General features: G+C 49.9%; 1 protein-coding gene across 1 annotated transcript; it reads right to left on the reverse strand.

Annotated features, from left to right (window-relative positions):
- Window positions 1-472: 472 nt before the first annotated feature.
- NUMBL (NUMB like endocytic adaptor protein) lies at window positions 473-23,991 on the reverse strand. Its single transcript, XM_068992256.1, has 10 exons — window positions 23,968-23,991; window positions 20,116-20,200; window positions 18,170-18,309; window positions 16,402-16,476; window positions 16,241-16,315; window positions 15,165-15,305; window positions 10,080-10,269; window positions 4,871-5,176; window positions 2,689-2,811; window positions 473-1,596 (listed from the first exon to the last, which is right to left on the reverse strand). Exons 1-10 carry the CDS (start codon window positions 23,989-23,991, stop codon window positions 971-973), a joined length of 1,785 nt encoding a protein of 594 aa, XP_068848357.1. The 3' UTR covers window positions 473-970.
- Between the last annotated feature and the right edge of the window lie 110 nt (window positions 23,992-24,101).

Raw genomic sequence — 24,101 nt, forward strand, 5'->3', positions numbered from 1 at the left:
TGATTAATTTGGGGTACCCACTAATATCCACTTCTTGAGTCCTAGGTCAGCGTTACCTGCTACCATGCTATGACTCAGAGGCTAATACGCAGAGAGGCCCTTTTTACTGCCTTTGGTTTTAGGTGACTGGGAGGAAAGGCTTGGTCTCCACACCGTCTCCCCTGGACACACACCCTGCTTTCTCAAGGGGCACCATTATATTCTTCCTTTATTGGTTGTCCTTGTATAATACAAATCTGCAAGTTTAGATACAAAAAAATCTGGAAATAAAAGATAGAAAAGTACCCGCCAGGCACCCCTTCCTTCTTCCTGGAGCCCCTCCCCAGCGGGCACCGACGTGAGGTAACTGAGCTTCTTTGTCTTCCCTTTCCCCTTCCTCCTACCCCACCTCCTGGCCTCCCAACTTGGCCCCCTATCCCCTTGAGACCTTGGTCCAAAGAAGAGGTGGGCCCCCGAGGGGAGGGGAGGGGTGAGCACAGCATTGGCAGTGAACGCAGCAGGTGGGCAGAAGGAAGCCCTTTGCTTGTGCTGTGTATGGGGGTGGGATGATCAGACTTGGGGATGGGCACTCATGTGGGGCCCAGGAGGGCCCCTAGGTGGGTATCCTGCCTCCATCCCACCCAACACTGGAAGGTAGAGAAGGTCAACAACAGAAACTGGGAAATGTAGCTCGAACCAAGGTGCTCAGTGGGACTGTGGCCATCCCCCTGTGTCTGGAGTGAGGGGAGAGGAGGTTGTGCCAGCCTAAGTCTGGCAGAGAAATGAGTCCCTTAGCCAGGCTGGGTCCGTCCCTGAATTCCATCCCGCTGCAACCTGGGCGTCACAATGTCAGTTCCGTAGTGGTTGTGGGAGGTGGTCGAGAGAAGGGGTTAGAGGGGCCATGGGAGGGTGCAGGACTAGAGGAGAGGTTGGGCCTCCACTCCCAGGTGTGGGGCACCCAGAGATGATGAGGTGGGCAGGGTGGCTCGGGCTACAGTTCAATCTCGAAGGTCTTCTGCAGGTCGCCCGAGAAGGGGTTGGAAGGCTTCTCCACAGCAGGTTTGCCTTCTAATGCTGCCCACTGGGCCTCAAAGGGGTCCAACTCAGGGGCCGGGGCCGGTGCTGGCTCTGGGGGCCAGGGCGCCCCACTGGGGCGTGGACGGGCCTGGCCCCCAGGGGCGCTGGGGGCAACAGGGGGTGGGAAGGCCCCAGCTTTTCCGAGCAGGGTGGCGGGTTGGGGCTGGAGCTGAGCGGCTGAGCAGAAGGCGTTGGCCACCATCTGTGAAGGGGTGATGCCCACCACAGGCACACGGGGCATGGGTGGGTAGCCCAAGCCAGGATAGGTGGGCACAAAAGGGGGCTGCATGTGCGGGGCCGGCAGGAACACAGCCACCTGGGCAGGTGTGGCGTCGAAGGGCCCCACGGGGGCAGGGAAGGGCTGCAGGCTGGGGGGCACAGTGGGCACAGGGGCCGCCTGCTGCTGCTGCTGCTGCTGCTGCGCCTTTGCCACCTGGGACACTTCCTCCAGCCACCTCTCGGCCTCCGAAGGGGTCCGCTTGTGCCCGGGCTGGAAGGCAGCTGCAGGGGGCACAGAGGGCTCACCCCAGGCAGAAGTCCCTGGAGAGAGAAGAGGGGCAGTTAGAAGTGGGCTGCAGCAGAGAGAACCCCAGGCTGGGGACCAGATGCTGCACCAGGCTGCCTGCCTTGCCTCTAGCCTGGCTCCTCATTAACTGCACGGACTTTGGACAAATGACTTGACCCCTCCTGAACCACATAAGGTCATACAGCTCTCAGAAAATTCAGTTCTGAGATTCTAAGGTCCTGAGATGGAAAAATATAGGCAAGGGTGACAGTCACCCAGGCTGGTTTCCCTTCTGGTTGGTCAGTAACAAACCTGTTATTAAATACTTTTCAATATTACCCTTGGGTCTAATATTTTGACAGTATTGCTTTAGAAGGCTAAGATTCTAAGATCACATGGCTCTTTCTCAGAATGTACTATTCTAACACGGTGGGTAAGTTTCAGTAGTTTTAAGTTTGCGTTTTCGAAGATTCTAGAGTTCTAAATTTACATTGTTTGGAATTCCAAGGTGCTTCCCTGGTTCTGGGATAAGCATGTGGCTTGAGGGGGATTGTCTGGCATTATTTTCTCAGAGAGTCTGCTTTTGAGGCTGTGAGATTCCAAGGTTTTGTGGCTCCAAATGTATTAGGCTCTAATATCTTGTGATTCAAAGACTGTAGGTGTCTAGATTTTACAATTCTAAGACAGGAAGGTTTTAAACATTGATCCCATGGTTCTAAAGTTCTAATCCCGTAATTCTTATGTTATTTCATGGTTCTAGGATGAATCCATGTCCCTGAAATGACCTAAGATGGTGCATGGTTCCGAAGTGGTAGATTCTACGATTCTACAATGATTCGTAGCTCTTAAATGATCCATGGCTCGCAGATGATTCCATGGTGCTACAGTGATTGATTCCATGATTTTAGGGTGATCTTGAATGATCCATGGTAACCTATGGATTCTACGGTAATAGAATCTATGGTAATCTATGGTTTCTATGGCAATCTCATAGCTCTGAGATGACCCAGGGTTCCAAGCTTGTGGGATTCCAAGATTCCCAGAGTCTCTGCAGTGGTCCTGAAAGAAGCAGGGGGAGGCGGGAGCAGCACTGCAGGGCTCTGGCTCAGGGGAAGGGCGGCATCTACCTGTAGGGGCCGGCGGGGGCCCTGATGCCGGGGCTCCAGCACTGGCGAACGATGAGCTGATCTGCGTGCAGAGGGCACTGATGCTGTCGCTGTCACTGGCCCCAGGCGGCTCCATCTCAGGCACTGGGAGGTCAGGAAAGGGCGGAGGTCAGTGAGCAGGTCCTGCCCTTGGCCCCAGCCCTGCGGGTGGCCCTCACAAGGTGTGTGTGTCAGCGCACTCACTCTGCAGTAGCCAAGCGGCCGTGGCCACAAAAATAACTGTGCATGTGTGTGTGTGTCACACCTGAGTGGTACGAGAGTCAAGCAGTGTGTGACAGCAGAGTGATTCAGTTATACATACATCCGTGTATATACGTGTGTGTGAATTCTTTTTCATATTCTTTTCCACTATGGTTTATTACTGGATATTGAATATATTAATAGTTCCCTGTGCTATACAGCAGGGCCTTGGTTATCTGTTTTATATATAACAGTTTGTATTGATTATGTGTTTTCTAAGTGTGTATAATGGTCACACCTGGTTCTGCAACTTCTGTGTGTGTGTGTGTGTGTGACTTTCGGTTGCGTCTCTAAGTGTGTGACTTCCGAGCATGATACCCGCAGCAGAGTGGGACATCTATGTGAGTCTATGAAATTTCTGGGTAGCAAGTCACATCCAAGCAAGTGTGCAATTGGCTACAGGCACTCAAGGCCTCCACATGAAGTCTGGGGTGTCTGCCCCCTCAGAGAGCAGATGTGAGAGCCCTGGGGGTGTGCTTACTGGCAGGCTGCTTAATGAAGACAGCAAATGCGAGGGTGTGTGCAGGACACGGGAGTGAGCTGCAGGATATGGAGTGAGCGTGCGTCTTTCCCAACAAGCGTTGGCACCTGCTCTGCAGTCACCTTTTGGACTAGCCCAGCCTCCTGGATACAGATCAACACCTCCCACACCAATCCCAGGGGCCGTAAGGGGGAGGTGTCACAGATCTGGCATATGGTAACAGGAGAGCGAGCCAGACCGCATGACTTCACTGACAGCTGGGAGGAAAGGCAGCCCTCCAGCCTGTCTCCCTCGGGCAAAACCCAGTTCCCTGCCACCTCTCTTCTCTCTTCCCCATGGCAGACGTTGTTTTTAAATCATGACATATGCCATCTCTCTTCTTTTCCTGGTCCACGGCAGACATTAGTAATCAAACACGATGCTTTTCTCCCGTTAAACTGTTGCTCACTTTACCCTTCACCTGGCAAGACCTCATGGCTCTACTGGCCAAATGCTGTAAGAAAGGACTGGTAATTCCATCTTTCCTCCAACAAAAAAGGACATTTGTATTGCCTCTCTCCTATCACCAGGGTAGCAGACATTGCTAATCAATGATGACACACTACCTTTTGCCTTGTCACTCTCCCAGGAAGGCATGTCTAATCAATAACAATGGGTCCTGCCTCCCACAGTCCTTTATCCACAAGCAACATGACGAATCTGTCACTGTGCTCCCTGATTCCATGATCCCCAGGCTACTTGTGCCCTTCGTCTCCTGCTTCCATAAGCCAAATTCTGGGATTCATCTCTTGAGCAAAATGTAACGATCCTGCTCTCTCTTCTCGCTTGCCCAAAACGAATTTTGGTAATTAATCATGTGGTGTGCCGCCTTACTCTCTTTTCTTGTTCATGCCAGACACTGTAAGGAGACCGTGATGTCTGCCATCACTCTGTTCTCCCTGCCCTAAACAGACATTCCTCTGAACCTGTATCCTTCACCTGTATCTCATGGCTGTACTGGTCAAAAGCTTGGAAGGAAGCATTAGCCTATGGTGCTTCAGTCTCCTGAGCAACAGCATGGCATCCGGGCCCAGCTGCTCTCCTCTCCCCTGCCCACGGAAGTTTTCGTCAATCATTATGTATGCCACCTCTCTCCTGTCCCTAAATACAGCGGACAGTACTAACTGATCATGACTTGAGCCACCTTTGTGCTATCCCTTACCCGGAGCAGACATTGCTAATGGATCACAGCTTACACTTCCTCTCTCCTTGCCCAGACTGATGGCAGACATTGCTAATTGATCATGATGTGTTCCACCTTTCCTTTGCCTGAGGCAGACTGTGCTAATCAATCGTGATGTGTATCATCTCTTCCCTATCTGTTGCTCAGAACAGTCAGGGGCATTGATCCCAATGTTCCTTCTTGCTGAGTCCTGGGCTCACCTGTGCCCTTCACCTGGAAGTCAGTGCGGCGCTGCAGCGTGGATGGCAGCTCATTCAGCCGTAGGCTCAGCTGCCGTTTGAAGGGCGAGTTCTTCTGGCTGAGTGCTGGGAACCCACGGAAGGAACCCTGACGAACCAGCTGCTCCAGGGGGGCATGGCGCCGGGGGATGGCAGCTGCAGTGGTGCCTGCAGGCACTGGGGTGCCTGCCTCACCCTTCTCACCAGGGGATGTGGTGGCTGGTGTTGGGGACACGTGCCCAGGCTGGGCAGGGCCAGGAGCCGCAGTTGGGGCAGCTGCTGCTTCTGCTAGAGACATGGGGGAGAGAGATGGTTAGATACCTCCCCTTGGCATGGAGCCTCTCCTCAGTCCCCTTGATTGTTTTCCAATGCTGCCTTTCTTACCCCATGTGCCCTGGCCTTAAGACAAACTGGTCAGAGCCCTAAAATGTCCCTCATCCCCACTCAAGCCAAGACCACTTTCCCCAGGAGGCCTGTGGGGAGTCATCACCCAACTTGACCCTCTGTGTGTCTCAAGCTTTCTGTCCTCCATCCATCTTCCTCTGCTGGTTCTGCTATTTCTCCCTCAGAGATTGCCTGTCTCCCTTTCTAATCAATTTAACAAACACTTCTTTGGTGCATGACCAATGTATCAGGCAGTGTTCCAAGTGCCTTGAAAGGATGAACTCATTCAATCCTCACCGCCACCCAATGAGGTTGAAACTATCTTTATCCCCATTTTACAGATGTGGTAACTGAAGCCCAGCAATGGCAAGTGACTTGCCTGAGCCACACTGTGAAGGAAGGGGCAGGCTGATTCCACAATCTGAGCTCCACACGACTGTGCTAGCCTGCCTCTTCCTCTGGCCTGCTCTCTCCACATCACGCTGTCATCCTCCGTCATTCCATCTGCTCCGTTCTTTGTCTGCCTCCCACCACTCTTCCTGCCTCAAGTACCTCCTCCATTCCTTCAGTTGCTACCCGCTGTTCTAGAGCCAGCTTGGCACACTTGCTCTGAGGAGTTTTCCAGATTGTTTCAATCTCTCAGCTTGGGATCGCTCCCCTCTGGGGCTGCTCTTTGTCCTCGGTGGGTACCTGGTCTCCCCACTCAGCACCAAATGGCAGGGTTCTCTCACTCCTACCTATACACAAACACACAGCCATCCTCCCAAGTGGCCACACCTGAGCCACAGCCTGAGTGCTTTGCATGTGTGTGTGTTAGTCACTCAGTCGTGTCCGACTCTTTGTGACCTCATGGACTGCAGCCCGCCAGGCTCCTCTGTCCGTGGAGATTCTCCAGGCAAGAACACTGGAGTGGGTTGCCATGCCCTCCTCCAGGGGATCTTCCCAACCCAGGGATTGAACCCAGGTCTCCCGCATTGTAGGCGGATTCTTTACTGTTTGAGCCACCAGGGAAGATGAGTGCTAGTGAGGTTAAACTCAGGGGCTTCCCAGGCTGCACTAGTGGTAGAAAACCTGCCTGCCAATGCAGGAGATATGAGTCAGGGGTCTGATCCCTGGGTTGGAAGATCCCCTGGAAGAGGGCATGACAACCCACTCCAGTGTTCTTGCCTGGAGAATCCCACAGACAGAGGAGCCCCATGCTGGCTACAAACCTTAAGTTTACATTTGTGAATTTTGACAACTGTATACACTGTGTAACATCAAGCTCTAGAACATTGCCACCAACCCAGACCATCCCCTCGTGCTCAGTTGGTCTCCACTGCTTAAGAAACAACCACTGTCCTGGTATTTTTTCATCACAGACTACTTTTGCCCAATCTGCAAGTTCACATAGAGTATACAGTTCAACGGAGCCATACAGTATTATGCTCTTGTCTGTGGGTTTTATCCCTCGTCGTGCAGTTGTGCACAGAGGCCCCAAGTCACATACTGCTTGGCTCTTGTACCACTCAGGTGTGACACACACACACATGCACAGCTATTTCTGTGGCCATGGCTATTTAGTTACTGCAGAGTGAATCACGACCCACATACCTTGTGAGGGCCACCCGCAGAACTGGGGTCAAGGGCAGAGCCTGGTCCTGTTCTCTGACCTCCCAGTGCCTGAGATGGAGCCGCCTGGGGCCAGTGGCAGCGACAGCATCAGTGCCCTCTGCACGCAGATCAGCTCGTCGTTCGCCAGTGCTGGAGCCCCGGCATCAGGACCACAGTCCATGGGGTCGCAAAGAGTCGAACACAACTGAAGTGACTTAGCACAAGGAAGGCAGGGAGGCTGCCCAGCGCTTCTCCCATCATCCACGAGGGGGCGATGAGGCTCTCCCCCAGGTCAGGCTGCTGCTGCGGCTGCTAAGTCGACTTTGTGCGACTCCGTAGACGGCAGCCTACCAGGCTTCTCTGTCCATGGGATTCTCCAGGCAAAAATACTGGAGTGGGTTGCCATTTCCTTCTCCAATGCATGCATGCATACCTGCTAAGTCACTTCAGTTGTGTCCAACTCTGTGCGACCCCATAGACGGCAGCCCACCAGGCTCCTCTGTCAATGGGATTCTCTAGGCAAGAATACTGGAGTGGGTTGCCATTTCCTTCTCCAGGTCAGGCTGGGGGCAGTGGAACCAGGCTGGGACAGGTTAGAACCACTAAACCACTTCTGCCCCCACCACCTGGGGCCTCAGAAAGTCTCCTCCTATCTCTGGGATGCAGTTTCCCCAACTGAACCTGGAATAAACATCTTCCCAGGCCTCCTGAGAGCCTCAGTTGAGACAGTGAATGTTCAATTGCTCTGGAATCCCACAAAAGCTTGGTAAACAACTTTGCGGAAAGGGCACTGTTCCCTATCTCCTAAACTGAAGAGAGCTCTTTGGTAGACATTCGGTGCCTCCAGACTGTGAATCAGTGCATCACTGGGCAAAACCCCATGATGTGTTCAGCAAATCACATACCACACTTTGTAAACTCTCACTTTTGCGGTGCAAACTCTAAAATGCTTTCTACCTGGAAATTATAATATCCTTTGGATTCAAACAGCAAAATCCATCGCCAACTCTAAAGCAAATGCCATTCTTGGTGAATTCTAATATCCTATATAAGTAGTAAACTTACCCACTCAGTGTGTTCTTTTGCAAACAATAAAATATCATATATGCAGGCCCTGTGTTAACTATACTTTGTAATCTGCTTTGCCACTGATTAAGTTCTTTACAAGTTCTGATAGACGATGTAAACAGAAAATATTTTGTAAGCTGTGAATAAATCTTTAAATTTGTCAAGAGGTTTGTAAGCGGTCCCATAATTTACCAAGAAAAATAGACACTGTAAACCTGAATATTATAGCAAGTGATAAAAACTTGTTTTCTTAACTTTTTAGCTAGAAATGTTTTAAGCTTACAGAAAAGATGTAAAAATGGAACACAGAGCACACAGGTTCTCTTAACCAACGTTCCCCAGTGTTAACTTGTTATGGTATTCCAGCTGTCTCTTCTTCCATAACTGTCTTTCTGTAACATTTAAGTTGCACGCAACAGCCAGGACATGGAAATAATGTAAATGTCCACTGACAGATGAATGGGTGAAGAATATATGGTGCATATATATGTATATTTACAATGGAATATTACTCAGCCATAAAAAGGAGTGAAATAATGCCATTTACAGCAACATGAATGGCCTTAGAGATGATCATATTAAGTGAGGCAAGTCAGACAGAGAAAGACAAATATCAAAGGTGTCCCTTATATGTGGGATCTAAAAAAATGATACAAATGAACTTATTCACAAAAAAGAAATAGGACTTCCTCTGTGGCTCAGTGAATCTGCCTGCCAATGCAGGAGACACAGTTTCCATCCCTGGTCTGGGGAAGATCCCACATGCCACAGAGCAACTAAGTCCATGTAGCACAACTATTGAGCCTGTGCTCTAGAGACCAGGAGCGGAAACAACTCAGCCCACTTGCTGCAACCACGGAAGCCCTCAAGCTCTAGAGCCTGGACTCTGCAACAAGAGAAGCCCCCGCAATGAGAAGCCCCCGCTTGCTGCAACTAGAGAAAAGCCCAGGCAACAAAGAAGACAGCACAGCCAAAAATAAATAAATAAAATTAGGAAAAAAACCAAACAAACAGACATAGAATAGACTCACAGACATAGAAAACAAGCCTATGGTTACCAAAGGGGAAGTGGGAGGGGGGATAAATTAGGGGTTTGAGACTAACAGATACACACTACTATATGTAAAATAGATAATTTGTAAAGAATTTTATCAGTATAATTTCTCACTTGAGGAATTAAACATGGATATGATACCATTAGGTAATCTACAGTCCATATTCCAATTTCTACTCATATTCTTTATGGATATTAATATACATTTCAACATATATATATTAAAAAAATATATTGAATTGAACATTGAATACATATATTTATATAATATCCAGGATCCAATACACAATCGAACAGTGCATTTTTTTATTAATAATATTTGTCAAATCTCTGCAGATTATCCTGAATCCAATGGTAAATTCTTTGTAAATTCTAAGCAGTGTTTTCCAAAAATTTAAAACCTAAAATCCACAGTAAAAAAAATTTTTAAATTATGTTTTGACCCAACACATAATACATTCAAATATTTAAAAACACAGTTAGAGAACTTACAAACTGTTTGCCTTTGACCTAGAATGTTAGAGCTTGCCAAGTATTTTTCCAACGTTCATGACAGCAATCCACAGTAAGAAATACTTGTTACCTGGTAACCCGTCCCCCTCCCGCACCATGCACATAGGCCCACTGACATAAAAGTACATAACGGCATTTACCCTTACTACATTCCCTTACACTGATATTTTCCTGTCGTTTTCTATTTTATTTCTTAAAATGCCAACCACAACCCAGCAATTCGACTTCGACAACCCATTAACAGGGTGGATACACAGTTTGAAAAGCCTGGGAACCTCCTTGGGTTAGCAGATAATAAAGCGCTCGGTGAGCTTTGCCAGGGTTTGTGGCCGTAGAATATTGCCCAAAGGACTCCTTAACCCCAAGTACGCTGTAGAAACTGTAACCAGACTTCGTGGTCGATGCCTTGCTTTTTTTGGGGGGGGTAGGGGGGTGGCTTGTTTTGGGTTTTGTTTTGTGTTTTCTTTTCTGCTTTGTAAACCGTAGAGCCCCGGTACCTCTGCTTTCCTCGCTCAAACCAGATCCCTTAGCCACACCCCCGGCCCATCCGATGCCCCGCCGCGCCCGGGCAGCACCCACCTTTCTTTTTGTCCTGGGCCTCTCGCTCCGCCGGCCGCCCGCCCCCAGACAGGCGGAAGGAGCCCTCGCGGGCGAAGCTGGTGCGGCTGGCGTCGAAGGCAGCCGTGACCCCGCATTCCTTCTCCCGCCGCTGTTTCCTCTCCAGGCAGGCCGCAAAAGCACAGCCCACCGCGTGGCTCAGCCTCTCGCCCTGTGGGAAGAGGTGGAGTTGGCCTTAGCGACTCTGTGCTGCAGACCGGACGCCGGCAGCCCCGGGTTCCAGCAGCTGGGTGACCCCGAGTCCCTTCACCTCTCTTGGGCCTCCGTGCACAACTGCACGACGAGGGACAAAAGCCGCAGACAAGAGCGTAATAACTGTATAGCTCTGTTGAACTGTATTACTCTCTGTGAACTTACAGGATGGGCAAAACTAGTCTTTGATGGAAAAACATCAGAACAGTGGTTGTTTCCTACAGAGTGGGGATGGGGACAGATTGAGCACGAGGGGACCAGTCTGGGCTGGTGGCAATGCTCTAGATCTTGATGTCACACAGTTTTCTTACACAGTGGACACAGTTGTCAAAACTGACAAATGTATACTTAAGGTTTGTTGGCAGCATGAATTTCACTTCAAAAGAGGAGCTGGAGGGTCCAGTGGTTAGGACTCCATGCTTCCACTGCAGCGGGCATAGGTTCAAACCCTGGCCAGGGAACTAAGATCCCATGGGCCACAACTTGAGGCCAAAAAAGAAGGCTGGAAACAAATACGAATTCTGCTTACTGGTATGCAAGCTGAAGTGTTTGGGGAAGTATTCTGATGTCTGCAACTATGAAATGCATCAAAAAATAAGATGTGTAGGTAAGTGATATAAGCCCAGGCAAATGTTAATCGCCGGATCTAGGTAGAGAGGTGTACAAGTGACTGCTGACTTTACAAATCTTTCAAGTTTGCCTGCTTGAGAGGCTCCAAAGCCAGAGACAGCATCACTGACTCAAATGGACATGAGTTTGAGCAAACTTCAGGAGATGGTGAAGGACAGGGAAGCCTGGTGTGCTGCAGTTCATGGGGTCACAAAGAATTGGACATGACTGAGCAACTGAACAACAAAGGCCAGAGAGCCTGAGATTGATGCTGGCTTCCCATTTCTCAGCTATGTGACCTCAAGAAAAGCACTTCCAGTATCCAAGGCTCCGCATCTGTAAAATGAGGGCTGTAATAGCACCTGCTTCATCGGGTCGTTGCAAGAAAGGTGAATGAATCTATGCAGGGCATGTGGCACAAAGCCAGGCACAGGGAAGCCCACATATGTGTCAGCAAAAATCTTGTGTAGCCCTGCGTTGAGCTCTGGTTTGCACCCTTTTACAGAATCCTCACAGGAGTGCCAGGAGGTGGACAACCTTGTGAACCTATTGTACAGATGAAGAAACTAAGGTTTGGTCAACCTGCCCATTATAACAAGTGAATGGCAGAGTTGGGATTCTCGTGAGGTATGTCTGACTTTTGTTCCCTAAATAAGACGCTCTGCTGCTGCTGCTGCTGCTAAGTCGCTTCAGTTGTGTCCGACTCTGTGCCACCCCATAGATGGCAGCCCACCAGGCTCCTCTGTCCCTGGGATTCTCCAGGCAAGAATAATGGAGTGGGTTGCCATTTCCTTTTGCAGTGCATGCAAGCATGCTAAGTCGCTTCAGTCATGTCCGACTCTTCGTGATCCCATAGACGGCAGCCCACCAGGCTCCTCTGTCCCTGGGATTCTACAGGCAAGAATACTGGAGTGGGTTGCCATTTCCTTCTCCCAGAAACAAGATGCTCAGTCACCTCTTAAAGTTAAATTTGAGGACAAACATCCTCAACCCAATGCCAGCAATCTGAATCCAACAGCACATTAAAAAGGTTATGCACCATGATCAAGTGAGATTTATTCCAGGAATGCAAGGTTGGTTTAACATATGAAAATCAATCAACCACATTAATAGAATGAAAGGAAAAAAACCCCACATGACTCTCTTGATTTTCATGGGAAAAGCATATGACAAAATCCAGCACCCTTTCCTGATAAAGGCATCCAACAAAATTGGAATAGAAGGGAATTTCCTCAACCTTATAAAGGACATTTATGAAAAACTCACACTTAACATTATCCTCAGTGGTAAAAGACAAAGCTTTCCCCTAGGTCAGGAATAAGATGAGGATGCCATTTTCATCATTTCTACTCAACACTGTATTGGAAGTTCTATCTAGAGTAACTAGACAAGGAAAAGAAATAAAAGGCATCCCAAGTTGGAAAGAGAGAAGTAAAATTACTTCTGTGTGCAGAAAGCATGATCATATACTTAGACTATCATAAAGGAGCCACAATTAGTGCAAATAAATAAATTCAGCACAGTTGTAGGATACAAAATCAACACATGAAAAAAATCAGTTATATCTGTATACACAAGCAGTAAACAATTAAAAAATGAAATTAAGACAATTCCATTTACAGTACTATTAGAATCATAAAATGGTTAAGAATAAATTTAACCAAGGAAATAAAAGATGTAAACATTAAAAACTACACAACATTGTTGAAAGAAATTTAAGAAGACTTAAATAAATGGAAATACATCCTGTGTTTGTGGATTGGAAGACTAATATTGTTAAAAGGGCAATATTTTCCAAAGCATTCTGCAGATTGAATGCAATCCCTTTTGAAATCTCAATGGGCTCTTCCACAGATGGAAAAGCTGATCCTGAAATTCTTATGGAACTGCAAGGGACTCAGGACAGCCAAAACAATTTGGAAAAAGAATAAAATAGAATAACTCACGCTTTCCAGTTTAAAAACTTACCCAAAGCGAAAGCAGTCACCACAAAATAATGTGATGCTAGCATAAGGAGAGACATATAGACCAACAAAACTGAGAGCTCAAATACTGGAGCAACTGGACATTCACATGAAAAATAAATGAAGGTTGACTCCTACCTTACATCATTTATAAAAATTAACTCAAAATGGATCAAAGACCTAAATATAAGAGCTAAGGCTATAAATGGTTGGATGGCATCACCGACTCAATGGACATGAGTTTGAGCCAGCTCCAGGAGATGGTGAAGGACAGGGGAGTCTGGCGTGCTGCAGTCCGTGAGGTCGCAAAGAGTTGAACATGACCGAGTGACTGAACAACAAGACTATAAAACTCTTAAATAAGACATTTGGTAAATCTCTATGACCTTGGATTTGGCAATGAATTCTTAGATATGATATACGACACCCAAAACAGAAGTAACAAAAGAAAAAAACTGAGAGATTGAACTTCATCAAAATGTGTACATTTGTACATCAAAGGACACTATCAAGAAAGTGAAAAGACACCCCACAGAATGAGGGGAAAGTTTTGCAAATCACACAATTGATAAGTATCTAGTATCCAGAATATATAAAGAGCTCTCACAACAGTAAAAATGTCAAACAACCCAATTAAAAATGCGTAAAGGATTTGAATAGGTATTTCTCTGAAAAAGATGTACAGTTGGCTAATAAGCACATGAAAAGATGCCCAACATCATTAGTCATCAGGGAAATACAACAGTGAGATAGCACTCACATCTATAGGATGGCTATAATAAAAGAAAGTGTTGACAAGGATATGGAGAAATTAGAACCCTCGTACAGTGTGAGTGGGAATGAAAATGGTGCTGCCACCAAGGAAAACAATTTGGCAATTACTCAAAAAATGTGCACTGCTCTGTGTAAAACAGATAGCTAGTGGGAGCCCGCTGTATAGCAGGGAGCCCAGCTCAGTGCTTGCTGGTGACCTAGATGGGATGAGAAGCAGGTCCAAGAGGGAGGGGGCATAATACAACATTGTAAAGCAACTATACCCCAACTTAAAAAAAATTAAACTTACTATATGCCCCAGCAATTCCACTCCTAAGTACATACCCAGAAGAATTAAAAACAGGTATTCAAACAAATACTTGCATACCAACGCCCATAGAAGCGCTAGTCATAATAGCCAAAAGGGAGAACCAAACCAAGTGCTCATCAATGGATAAATAAAGTAAAAGGCGGTATGTCCATACAATGGAATATTATTTGTTCATTAAAAGGAATGAACTATTGAGTCATGTTACAGCAAGGCCGAACCTTAAAAACGTTATGCTAAGTGAAAGAAGCCAGTCATAAAGTATCATATACTGTATGAATCAGTTTGTACACACTGTCTACAACAGACAGCTCCACAGAGCTAGGAAGTAGGTAGTGGGTATGAGGTGTCTTCTAGGAGTGATAAAATGTCTGGAACTAGATAGAGGTGACGGAATTGTGTAAACAGCATTGTGAATATATATATACGTCACTGAATTGTACACCTGAATTACTTTGGGACTTCCCTGGTGGTGCAGCGGTTAAGACTCCAAGCTCCCATTGCAGGGGGCACGGGTTCCGTCCCTGGTTGGCAAACTAGGATCCCATATGCCCCGTGATGCAGACGGAAATACATAAATAAGTAAAATTTCAAAATAAGGAAAAATTCGTGGAGCTACGCATGGGTCATCCGTACGTGTTACTGTATGTATATGCTCCTCAAATGAGAAAAGCCAGAGAAACATGAAGAATTATTGACGAAGAGGAGGAGGATGGTAAACAATGTTTTTCTGAGTGCTTCCTATATGCCAGGCATCGTTCCAAATACTCTGTATCAAACTCGTCAAGTCTCACAATAATCCTCTGTTAGGGGCTGTGAATGGGTTTCCCAGGTGGCGCTATTGGTAAAGAACCTGCCTGCCAATGCAGGAGACATAAGAGCTGCGGGTTTGATCGCTGAGTTGGGAAGATCCTTTGGAGGAGGGCACGGCAACCCACTCCAGTCTTTTGCCTGGAGAATTCCATGGACAGAGGAGCCTGGCAGGCTTACAGTCCACAGGGTGGCACAGAATCAGACACGGCTGAAATGACATAGCACGCATGCACTCAGGGACTGTGAACACACCCCCTTTTCCAGATGAGGACACAGAGGAGAGGTAAGGTGAGTGACCTGCCCGACACCACACAGCGGGGCGAGGCTGGGAATACCAGGGCATGGGGGACACAGAGTCAGGTGGCTTTGGGCTTCGGCGGTACTCACCGAATCCTTGAGCGCCAGGAAACAGTGGCAGATCCAGCGACGGGTGGTCCCATCACGGCAGATGTAGGAGAAAGCCTTGTCCAGGTTGCGGTCAGGAGCACAGAAGGAGACCTTTTCGATGGTCTGGTCCACCAGCAGATCCTGGGAGGGAGGCCAGGAAAGGAGTGTGAACTGTCTCTCACGTATTCACTCAGTATTCCCTTCGTGTCTGGACTGTGTCCTGTCCCAGATGGCTTGGGGACCCTGCATTTGTTGAAACAGCTGTGGGCCCTGCTTACATGCAGCTCCCGAGTTTAGGGCGGGAGTCAGACTCATCACCCAATGGAGAAAGGCCAGAGTCCCAGCCACGCTGTTCTTGATGGGCGGAGGGCTCAGGGCTGGATCTGGGAGGTGCAGGGGCTTTTGGGAGCAGGATGAGGTGCCTGACCCAAGCTGGACGGGAGTCCAGCAAAGCTTCCTGGAGGGGGTGAATCCTTTTCAGTCATTAACCTAATTGTCATCATGTGCTGGCTGGCTTCCCGGGCAGTCTCCGGGCTAGGGGCAGGGAATTCAATGGTGAGCAGACAGAGACCCAGGTCCTGGTTCCACGGTGCTTCCATCTGGCCGGGTAGACGGACAATAAGCACATAACAGCTAACATTTATTGATCGGAACACTTCTGCTATGCCGGGCATGGTTTTAAACTATTTACACATACATTCTCGTTGAATGGTAGGCTCCACTTTTATCTTCATTTTTGCAGATGAGGCAAATGAGGTATGACAAGGGTTAAATCCTACCCCGCCCCCCTCACACCCAGGGTCACCCAGCAGGAAAGTGGGTGGGCTGGAAGACCAGCTGAGGCAACTGCTCTAGTCTGTGCTCTCACCCACACTCCATGCCGGTTCACAAATGGCCACAGGACTCAATCCTGAATTATGACTGTGAATGTGCCAACTTATTACAGGAGCCCATAGCTGAATCTCGAAGGTCTCCGAGGGAGGGACATCCCAGAGGTGGGTGAGAAGGCCCCGTTCGAGCAGGCTGAGGAGAGGGGGGCCCACTGGTGCCCACTCCCAGGCCCACAGGTCTCCTACCTTGGTCTTGTCATCCACAACCCGGAGCCCATCGGCTGACACCCACAGGACAGACTTCACGGACTTCCGACCCATCTGAAATGGAGGCAGACAGGGGGCGTGGGCAGGGCTGCCTCTTCTGCTCTGACCTTGCTCCCTCCCCGCTCCAGCCCTTCACTCACCGCCTTCAACTTCTTCACAGCATCTTCACACACGTGCATGCCCCGGGACTCCTCCACCTCCACGTGGCCCAGGTACTTGGTGGGGAAGGGGAGGGAGAACATGAAACAAGCACAGTCATCAATGATTCCTAGTGTTCACTGGGCTGCTGTATCAGGCAGTGTCCTAAGCACATTGTGTATATTAACTCATTACTCTGCATCTCAGGCCTACAAGGTGGCGGACTCCATTCTCCTCCCAGATATACAAGTGAGAAAACTGAAGCACAGTTCGGACTAGTGATTCTCACCCTGCCTCTGTCCCTGGTATGTTAGTTTCTGCCGTACAACAACATAAATCAGGTGTACATATATCCCGTCCCTCTTGAGTCTCCCACCCATCCCCTACCCCCCATTCCACTCCTCTAGGTCATCACAGAGCACCAAGCTGGTCTCCCGGGGTTATACAGTAGCTTCCCAATAGCTATCTATTTTGTTCATGGTAGTATACATATGTCAATATAACTCTCCCCAATTCAGCCCTCCTTCTCCTTCCCCCGCTATGTCCACAAGTCCGTAATCTACGTCTGCACCTCTCTTGTATCCCTGGGCTTCCTTAACACATCTCGGTGTCCTTCTGAGTGACACTGTCTGTGCCTGAGGACTGGCCTCATGCAATGACTGATGGGAGCTGGGGTACACACGCTCCAGCTCCCTCACCCCACGGGTGGGAGGGTCCGATTTCCCAGAGTTCCCCAGTGGCATCAAGCTCAGTTGCTCACAGCTGTAGTTTAGTAAAACACCCTTTATTGGCCATCTTCCAGTCCTCATTCTCTCCAGCATTTCCTGCACCTCTCAACAGTCTCTCACACAAGATCCACTTCCAGGGGAAGGGAAAATAAGGCAGGGTGGGGAGGAGAGGAGAGTATGTGTGTCGGGGGCGGGGGTGGTGGGGGGAGGGGACTCCCCCTTCTGTGACCATCATCTGTTGTCTCCTAGCCAGGAAGAGACTGAGTGCAGATTTGAACCTGAATCTTGCCCTCTCCCTCATAAATTTTAGTGTGTGTTGTAAAGAGTAGTGGTGCTCTAAACCAGAAAGCACTTAACAGTAGTGAAAGTGAAAGTCTCTCAGTAGTATCAGGCTCTTTGCTACCCCCATAGACTACACCGTCCATGGGATTCTCCAGGCCACAATACTGGAGTGGGTAGCCTTTCCCTTCTCCACGGGATCTTCCCAACCCAGGGATCGAACCCAGGTCTCCCGCATTGCAGGCGGATTCTTTGCCAGCTGAGCCACAAGGGAAGCCCAGGAATACTGGAGAGGGTACCTATCCCTTCTCGAGCGGATCTTCCCAACTCAGGAATCGAACCTGGGGCTCCTGCATTGAAGGCAGATTCTTTACCAACTGACCTATCAGGGAAGCCCACTTAACAGTAGAGGGCTTTGCAAATGCTACAGAATCTTTGTGACCTTCTAGTGCCCCCCCTGGAGACTGTGAGCTCCCACAGAACAGTGTGACTCCAGGCGGGCCAAGTTCCCCAACACACACTGCAGGTGATTGATATTTTCCTGGCACAAGAGAATGTGTCTTGGGTTTTAATCCCAACTGTGAGGGACCCAGGCTGGGGGAGCAGGGGCGCTAATGTTGCAGGCTCCACAGTTCTTAGCAGATGTCAAGTCTCTTCCACACAGGCCAAGGTCTCAGTCACCTCTAGGACACTGGAACGCAAGAGCACAGCAAACCGCGGGACTACAGCTGCAGCCAAGCCCAGCCGAGCTCCGCCCACTCACCCTGACCGGGAAGCTGCACGTGCCCTTGCGCACCGCGTCCTCGTCCGCCTGCCACTGGTGTGGGCGCGACGCTTCAGGCACATAGGCTGGCTTTCTCCGCCGCAGGCTCTGCCGTAGCTTGTTCATGGTGCCCGCCCCGTCTGCTGACACAAAACAGGGTGTGCAGGTCAAGGGCGAGGGTCAGAGGCATGGGGCTCAAGGTGGGGGAAAAACAATGCCCAGGGAGCACGGGGTCAGATAACACGGCAGCAGGGTTACAGGGTTAGGGGTCACGGGGTCAGAGGATCTGACATTCGGGGAACATGGACCAGCAGCAGCTAGGGGATTCTGGCAAGGGGGCACCTGGAAGGCAGGGGAGTGAGAGAATTGGCAGCAGGGATTCAAAAGACATGGGGCTATGGACTTCCCTGTCTGTCCAGTGGTGAGTGCTTCCAACGTAGAGGGTACAGGGGGCACTGGTTCCCACTGGTCGGGGAACTAAGATCCCAGATGCCCTGTTGTGAGGCCAAAAAAAGGCACAGGGCTAAGGGGCGTGGAGTTCTGGGATGGAGTGTCCTGAGTTACAGCTTTTAGGGGTCTGCAGTTTGGAGATGTGACGGTCAAGAGGCATGATGATCCAAAGTCATGGGAAGTTAGGGCAGTGGGGACCTGGGAGGTAAAGGGCATAGCAGTCAGGGGCCATGAGGTCAGGGGGTTTAGGGGTAAAGGTCAGAGGTGGTCAGAGGGCACAGGAGTTGAGAGTTGCATGGGTCCAAATGGGGGGGGTGGGGGACACAGAAGGTCCAGGGATTGAGATTCAGAGCCCATGCCAGAGAGTGTTGGGGACGGGCTGGTCTCTGATGCAGATACAACCACTCGGACAACTACTGTGAGTGTGTGTACAGTTGAAGGTTGTGTGGAAGGATGCAGGTCTGAGAATGGTTGTGTCTGTGAGTCTGAGTGTGTGTGTGAATGCTGTCTGTGAGGGGATGTCTGTGGCCAAGATTGTGGTTGTTGTCTGAGTGTAGGTCCCTGAAGCTCATGGCTAAAGAGAGTGGCAGTGAGTGTGTGTCAGGGAATGTTGCCGGTGAGGATGGGTCTGTGTTTGAGCATGAAGCTGTTTTCTTTGAAAGGCCATGTCTATGACTGTTATCTTTGATGCTGTGTGTCTGTGTGAGGATGTGGCTGTTGCCTTTGATGGCTGTTGCCCATGACAGTGTATGTCTGTGAGAGATACTCAAAAGACCATGTCTAAGAGTGAAGCTGTTGGTGGTGAGCCTGTTTCCATGGCTGTTGTTTGTGACAGTGTGTCTGGGTCAGATCATGTGTTGTTGTTGCAGAGTGTGGGTCTGTGAGTGTTGTTCTGAGGGTGTGTCTGTATGCAGCCATGGGTCTGAGGGTATGTGAGGACATGAGGCTGTTGTCTTTGACGTTGTGTTTGTGTTATTTATGAAGGTGTGATGGTGTGAGAATGTGGCTACTGTCTATGACAGTGCTGACTTATTTGTGAGACTGTGTGCCAAAGTGTAGCTCTTATATAGGCACGAGCACGTGGGTGCTCTCTGTGAGGCTGGATCTGCTTGTGAAAGTGTGGCTGTGGTCTGTAAAGTGTGGGTCTGTGTGTGTTGTTGGAGAGATTGTACAAGAGGACATTTCTTGAGAGTCCCCAAGTTGGTAGCACTTGCCTGGGAGGGAGTCTGGATGTTGTTGAGGATTGTGTCTGCATGTTTGTGTGACCCTGTACCTGTGTGTGCAGAGATGCTGGTGTGTGTCTGAATGTGTGTGTGTGACACAGTCTAGGTAGGTGAGTCTGTGAAGGAGGTCACTTGAGTGTGATGGAAGTCATTTGAGGATGTCTACTTATAAGTGTGATTAAGCCTGTGTGACTGCAGGGACATTTCCTCTGGCTGTGCTAGGCAGACCCACCCCATCAGTCAGCCTTCACCAGTCCCCAGCTGGCCACTCACCTGGCTCCGTCCTGGAGATTTCAGGGGGCCCCAGGGCCCCACAGGGGGCAGGGGGCAGATGCTGCTCAGGCCTCCTGGGTCCGCCCTGCCCGAGGGAGGGAGGGAAAGTTGAGAAGCTGGCTTGGGGTGGGGCTCAGTCCCCCACCTCACCCCTTCTTTGGATATCAGCCAACCCCCCTTCATCTCAGGATCCCTGATGAGAGTCCTGGTTACTATAGCAACTGTTACTAAGGCGATCAGCCACCTGGTGGCAAGGACCTAGGAATGAGTAGGTGTGTTTGGGGAGCATCTGTTGGGGATGTCCTGGCCTCAGAAGGCCATCAGTACTCAAGGGGCTGGTGCAGAGAGGGAGTGGCCTTGCCCTCTAGACACATGTCCAGGGCTGCACACACACATACAGTCACAGGTATACATGCAACTCTGGTTTCCAGTTGTCCCCAGCACCTGGTTATAGCTCTGCACAATTAGTTACATACAGACACAACCACAGCTACACACACGGGATCACACAGCTACACATCAACAGTCACAGCCACTGTAAATATCTGGCCACATATCCATGTTCACAGACACACAATCTCTGCTACAGACCATTTGTCCGCAGGTAAAGAATCCGCCTGCAATGCAGGAGACGCGGGTTCAATCCCTGGGTCAGGAAGATCCCCTGGAAAAGGAAATGGCAACCCACTCCAGTATTCTTGGAGAAGGAAACGGCAACCCACTCCAGTATTCTTGCCAGGAAAATCCCATGGACAGAGGAGACTGGGAAGGGGGCTATAGTCCATGGGGTCACAAAGAGTAAGACATGACTGAGCAACAAAGCACGCACACATGTACAGAGTGCCAGGCTGCCTAGGCAGCGCCACAGATGTTTGGTCATATCAGCAACTGATATTCGGTCACTTCTCTTTTCTCCACCACAAAGAGCCGGGTCCAGGCACACCCACCAGGGCAGCCTGTGAACAACCACACCCAAGGAGAGTTGCTTCCTCAGGCACGCATCCAAGATACTTATGTCACAGACCCACCCATGAAGAATCACACTCGGCTGGAGGTCACCTGTTAGCACTGAGGCACACACAGCGTTCACACACAGCTCCCCTGGTGCCTGTTGACATCCGGTCAGGGACGCATGTAACATACTGACACACGTTTGGTCACACCCAGCCGCAGACACATGTGTCTAGTCATTGACCAGCACATGGCTGTACAAGGACAACTAACCCCAACCGTATCAGTTGCACCAACACACCTTTCTAGTCACACACTGTTACACAGTCATACATCCCAGTCAGAGACATACCTTTGGTCACAGTATCAGCCACACTTCTATGGATGGTCCTCCATATGCAACCACACACAGGGACCCTGATGGCCACGGCCCATGCATTAGAGAGAAACAGGCACACAAACTCAAGACATGCATACAGCCATCCAGAGAAAGACCTCCCTGAGCCCCACTCGGACACAGCCAGACAGTTGGTGGCTCAGAGTCACAGTCATACGCATTTCAGAAACGGTCATGTATCCAAAGTCCCACCCCAGGAGTGTCCAGATTACACAGCCATGTATCATAGTCACGGCACATCTACTGCAGTTATCCACCGACTCCCAGCTGTACTGTCACATCATCCCAGAAAAACATAGTCTCTCTTCCTGCAAACACGGAAGTCACACAGACAAGTATAGGACCAGGTAAAATCACAGCCCATGTGGACAGACACACTATATCTCACACACAGAAACATCAGCACACAATTTCCATTTCACACACCTAGATGGAATACTTACAGCTACATCTACACGGAAGACATGGTTCCGGATCGAGACGTGTATGCTGTCAGGAGACATTCACTCTGTCACCAAATCATGCAACTTCAACAAAGCAGCCTAGCACGCCTGCAGGGACACACACGCACCCACCCCAAACAGCCACATTGCTACACGATGTGTAGCAGACCACAATCTTACAGACCGTGACACAGACACAGACACGCAGAGTCACCCAGGGTCACAGACATGCAGGCCACACACAGATACAGAAGTCACAGTCTCATACACACGCCCCCACAAACACACGCCATCACCTGGGGCCAGCACATATAGACACACCTATAGGTTGAGTCACATGCAATTAAATAACTCACTATTAATAGAGTTTCAGACTCTTAAGTCAAACACATAACCCGAATCACACATACACAGCTACAAATGCACGGAATCCGTCAGTATCAACACACAGACCTAAATGTAGTCATTTATACAGCCCTGATCACATGCATATATGTGGTTATGAACAGAAACACATAAGTCACAGCCAGCACACAACCTGTCACATAAGCACAATGCGACTTCATATACAAAGGCAGTCATCCACCCAAAATTGGAGGCAGAGTTATGTGTCACACAAACATGTGTGACACACATATAAAATCAGCTAGAGACACAACCACAAAGGCTAGAAGTCATTAGAACAGCCGCACATGGAGAGAGTCATAGACACAACTCCACTTACAGTCACAACTCTACCCACATCTTCAGTCAGCCATACACATGCCCAACCCCAGACTCAATGGATATACTGTCACATACCCAGTTAGAGTTACCAAGGTACATATGTGAGGGTCACAAAAGATGTAATCAAAGATACAACCAGAGTCACAACTATGCACACAAACAGAGACGGAATGAAAAGTACAGGGTTCTGCACGTGGAGCAAGCAGCTGTCATGCATACATACACAGTCACACAAATGCTGGGGTCATACACAAATACAATCACAGGCACTAACAGACACAACCACAAGCATGAAACACACACACACGATTCCTCACAGTCCCCAGCAGCAGCTCACACACAGACACACACAGGCAGCCACAGTCACAAAAACACAGGGTCACACTCTTAGCCACCTCCCCATCACTGGCTACCCCCTCTTCCCCCCAGGTACCACACACAAAGCCGCCGTCACCAGCACGGCAGACACTGCAGACAGACAGGGCTGTACCAGGTCCCTGGGGAGCCGCCCCCTGGCCCAGCCTGAATCCTGGAGCCTGGGGGGCCAGAACTGAAGAGGGAAGCGGTGGATTGTCTGCGGGTCGGGCCCCTCCCAGACAGCTGGGCAGCCCCCGGGACAAAGAGGGTGGCCCAGGAGACCTGTGCCCTGGGACCCTTGACCAAGCCTTTTTTTTTTTTTGGTGGGGTTTGCCTGAAATTCCCATTATTTTATTCAGACTTGAGGGGGATGGGGTCCCAGGCACAGAGACCTTGTTTTGAGAAAGGGATGTTCCTGGGACAGCGCCCAAGTGTGGGGGCGATGCTCTGCCCGGGATGCCTCTGAGGCCTGGGGACAGACTGTGCTTGGAATCCCCCCAGGCCTTGCCTTGGTGGGGAAGCTGTGCTCTGAGTCCCCATTCTCAAGACCTTGCCTAGAGGGTTGTTGTATTCAGAGACCCCCCTCAGGCAGGGAGGGGTAAGGATTGTGTCTGGTGTGGAATCCCCTCCTAGAGGCCTTGGCTTCCTAAGGAGGTTGTGTCTTAGACCCCATCCCCAAAATCTTGCCTAGGAAGTTGTACCTAGAAGCTGTCCCCCTGTCCTTGATTTTTTTGGAGGGGGAGATCTCTTTCTGGGATCCCTATCTTTAGAACCTGGGCAAGAGAGGGCCTGTGCCCCAGACCTCTGTCTCCCAAGATTTGGCTTGAAGCGGAGCGTATTCCTGGACCCCCCCACCCAGGACCACCCTCTCCAGCCTTGGCACCCTCTCCATCCGGGTGCCGCGGCCGCCTCCCACCCTCCGCCACATCAGCAGCGGCGCCGCCCCCCACCCGAGCCCCCTTCTCCCGCCCTTCTCACTCTGGCCGCCGCGCTGCGGGACATCCAGGGCTCGGGCGCCCCCGCCTCCCGCGGCCCCGGCTGGGCCCGGATCCCCGAGTGCTGCTGCTGCTCTAGCGGCGGCGGCGGCGGCAGCTCCGTCTGACGCGGGCCGG

Source organism: Capricornis sumatraensis, chromosome 20 (assembly GCF_032405125.1).
Source record: "Capricornis sumatraensis isolate serow.1 chromosome 20, serow.2, whole genome shotgun sequence".
Classification (NCBI taxonomy): domain Eukaryota; kingdom Metazoa; phylum Chordata; class Mammalia; order Artiodactyla; family Bovidae; genus Capricornis; species Capricornis sumatraensis.

Excerpts from the sequence above, each read along its gene's own strand:
- NUMBL (XM_068992256.1), bottom strand. The coding sequence starts at position 23,991 with ATGTCCCGCAGCGCGGCGGCCAGA. Across the intron at positions 16,477-18,169 it reads CGTGCAGCTTCCCGGTCAGG|TACCTGGGCCACGTGGAGGT; the intron begins GTGAGTGGGCGG and ends TTCCCCACCAAG. Across the intron at positions 1,597-2,688 it reads GCCCCCGCCGGCCCCTACAG|GGACTTCTGCCTGGGGTGAG; the intron begins GTAGATGCCGCC and ends TTCTCTCTCCAG.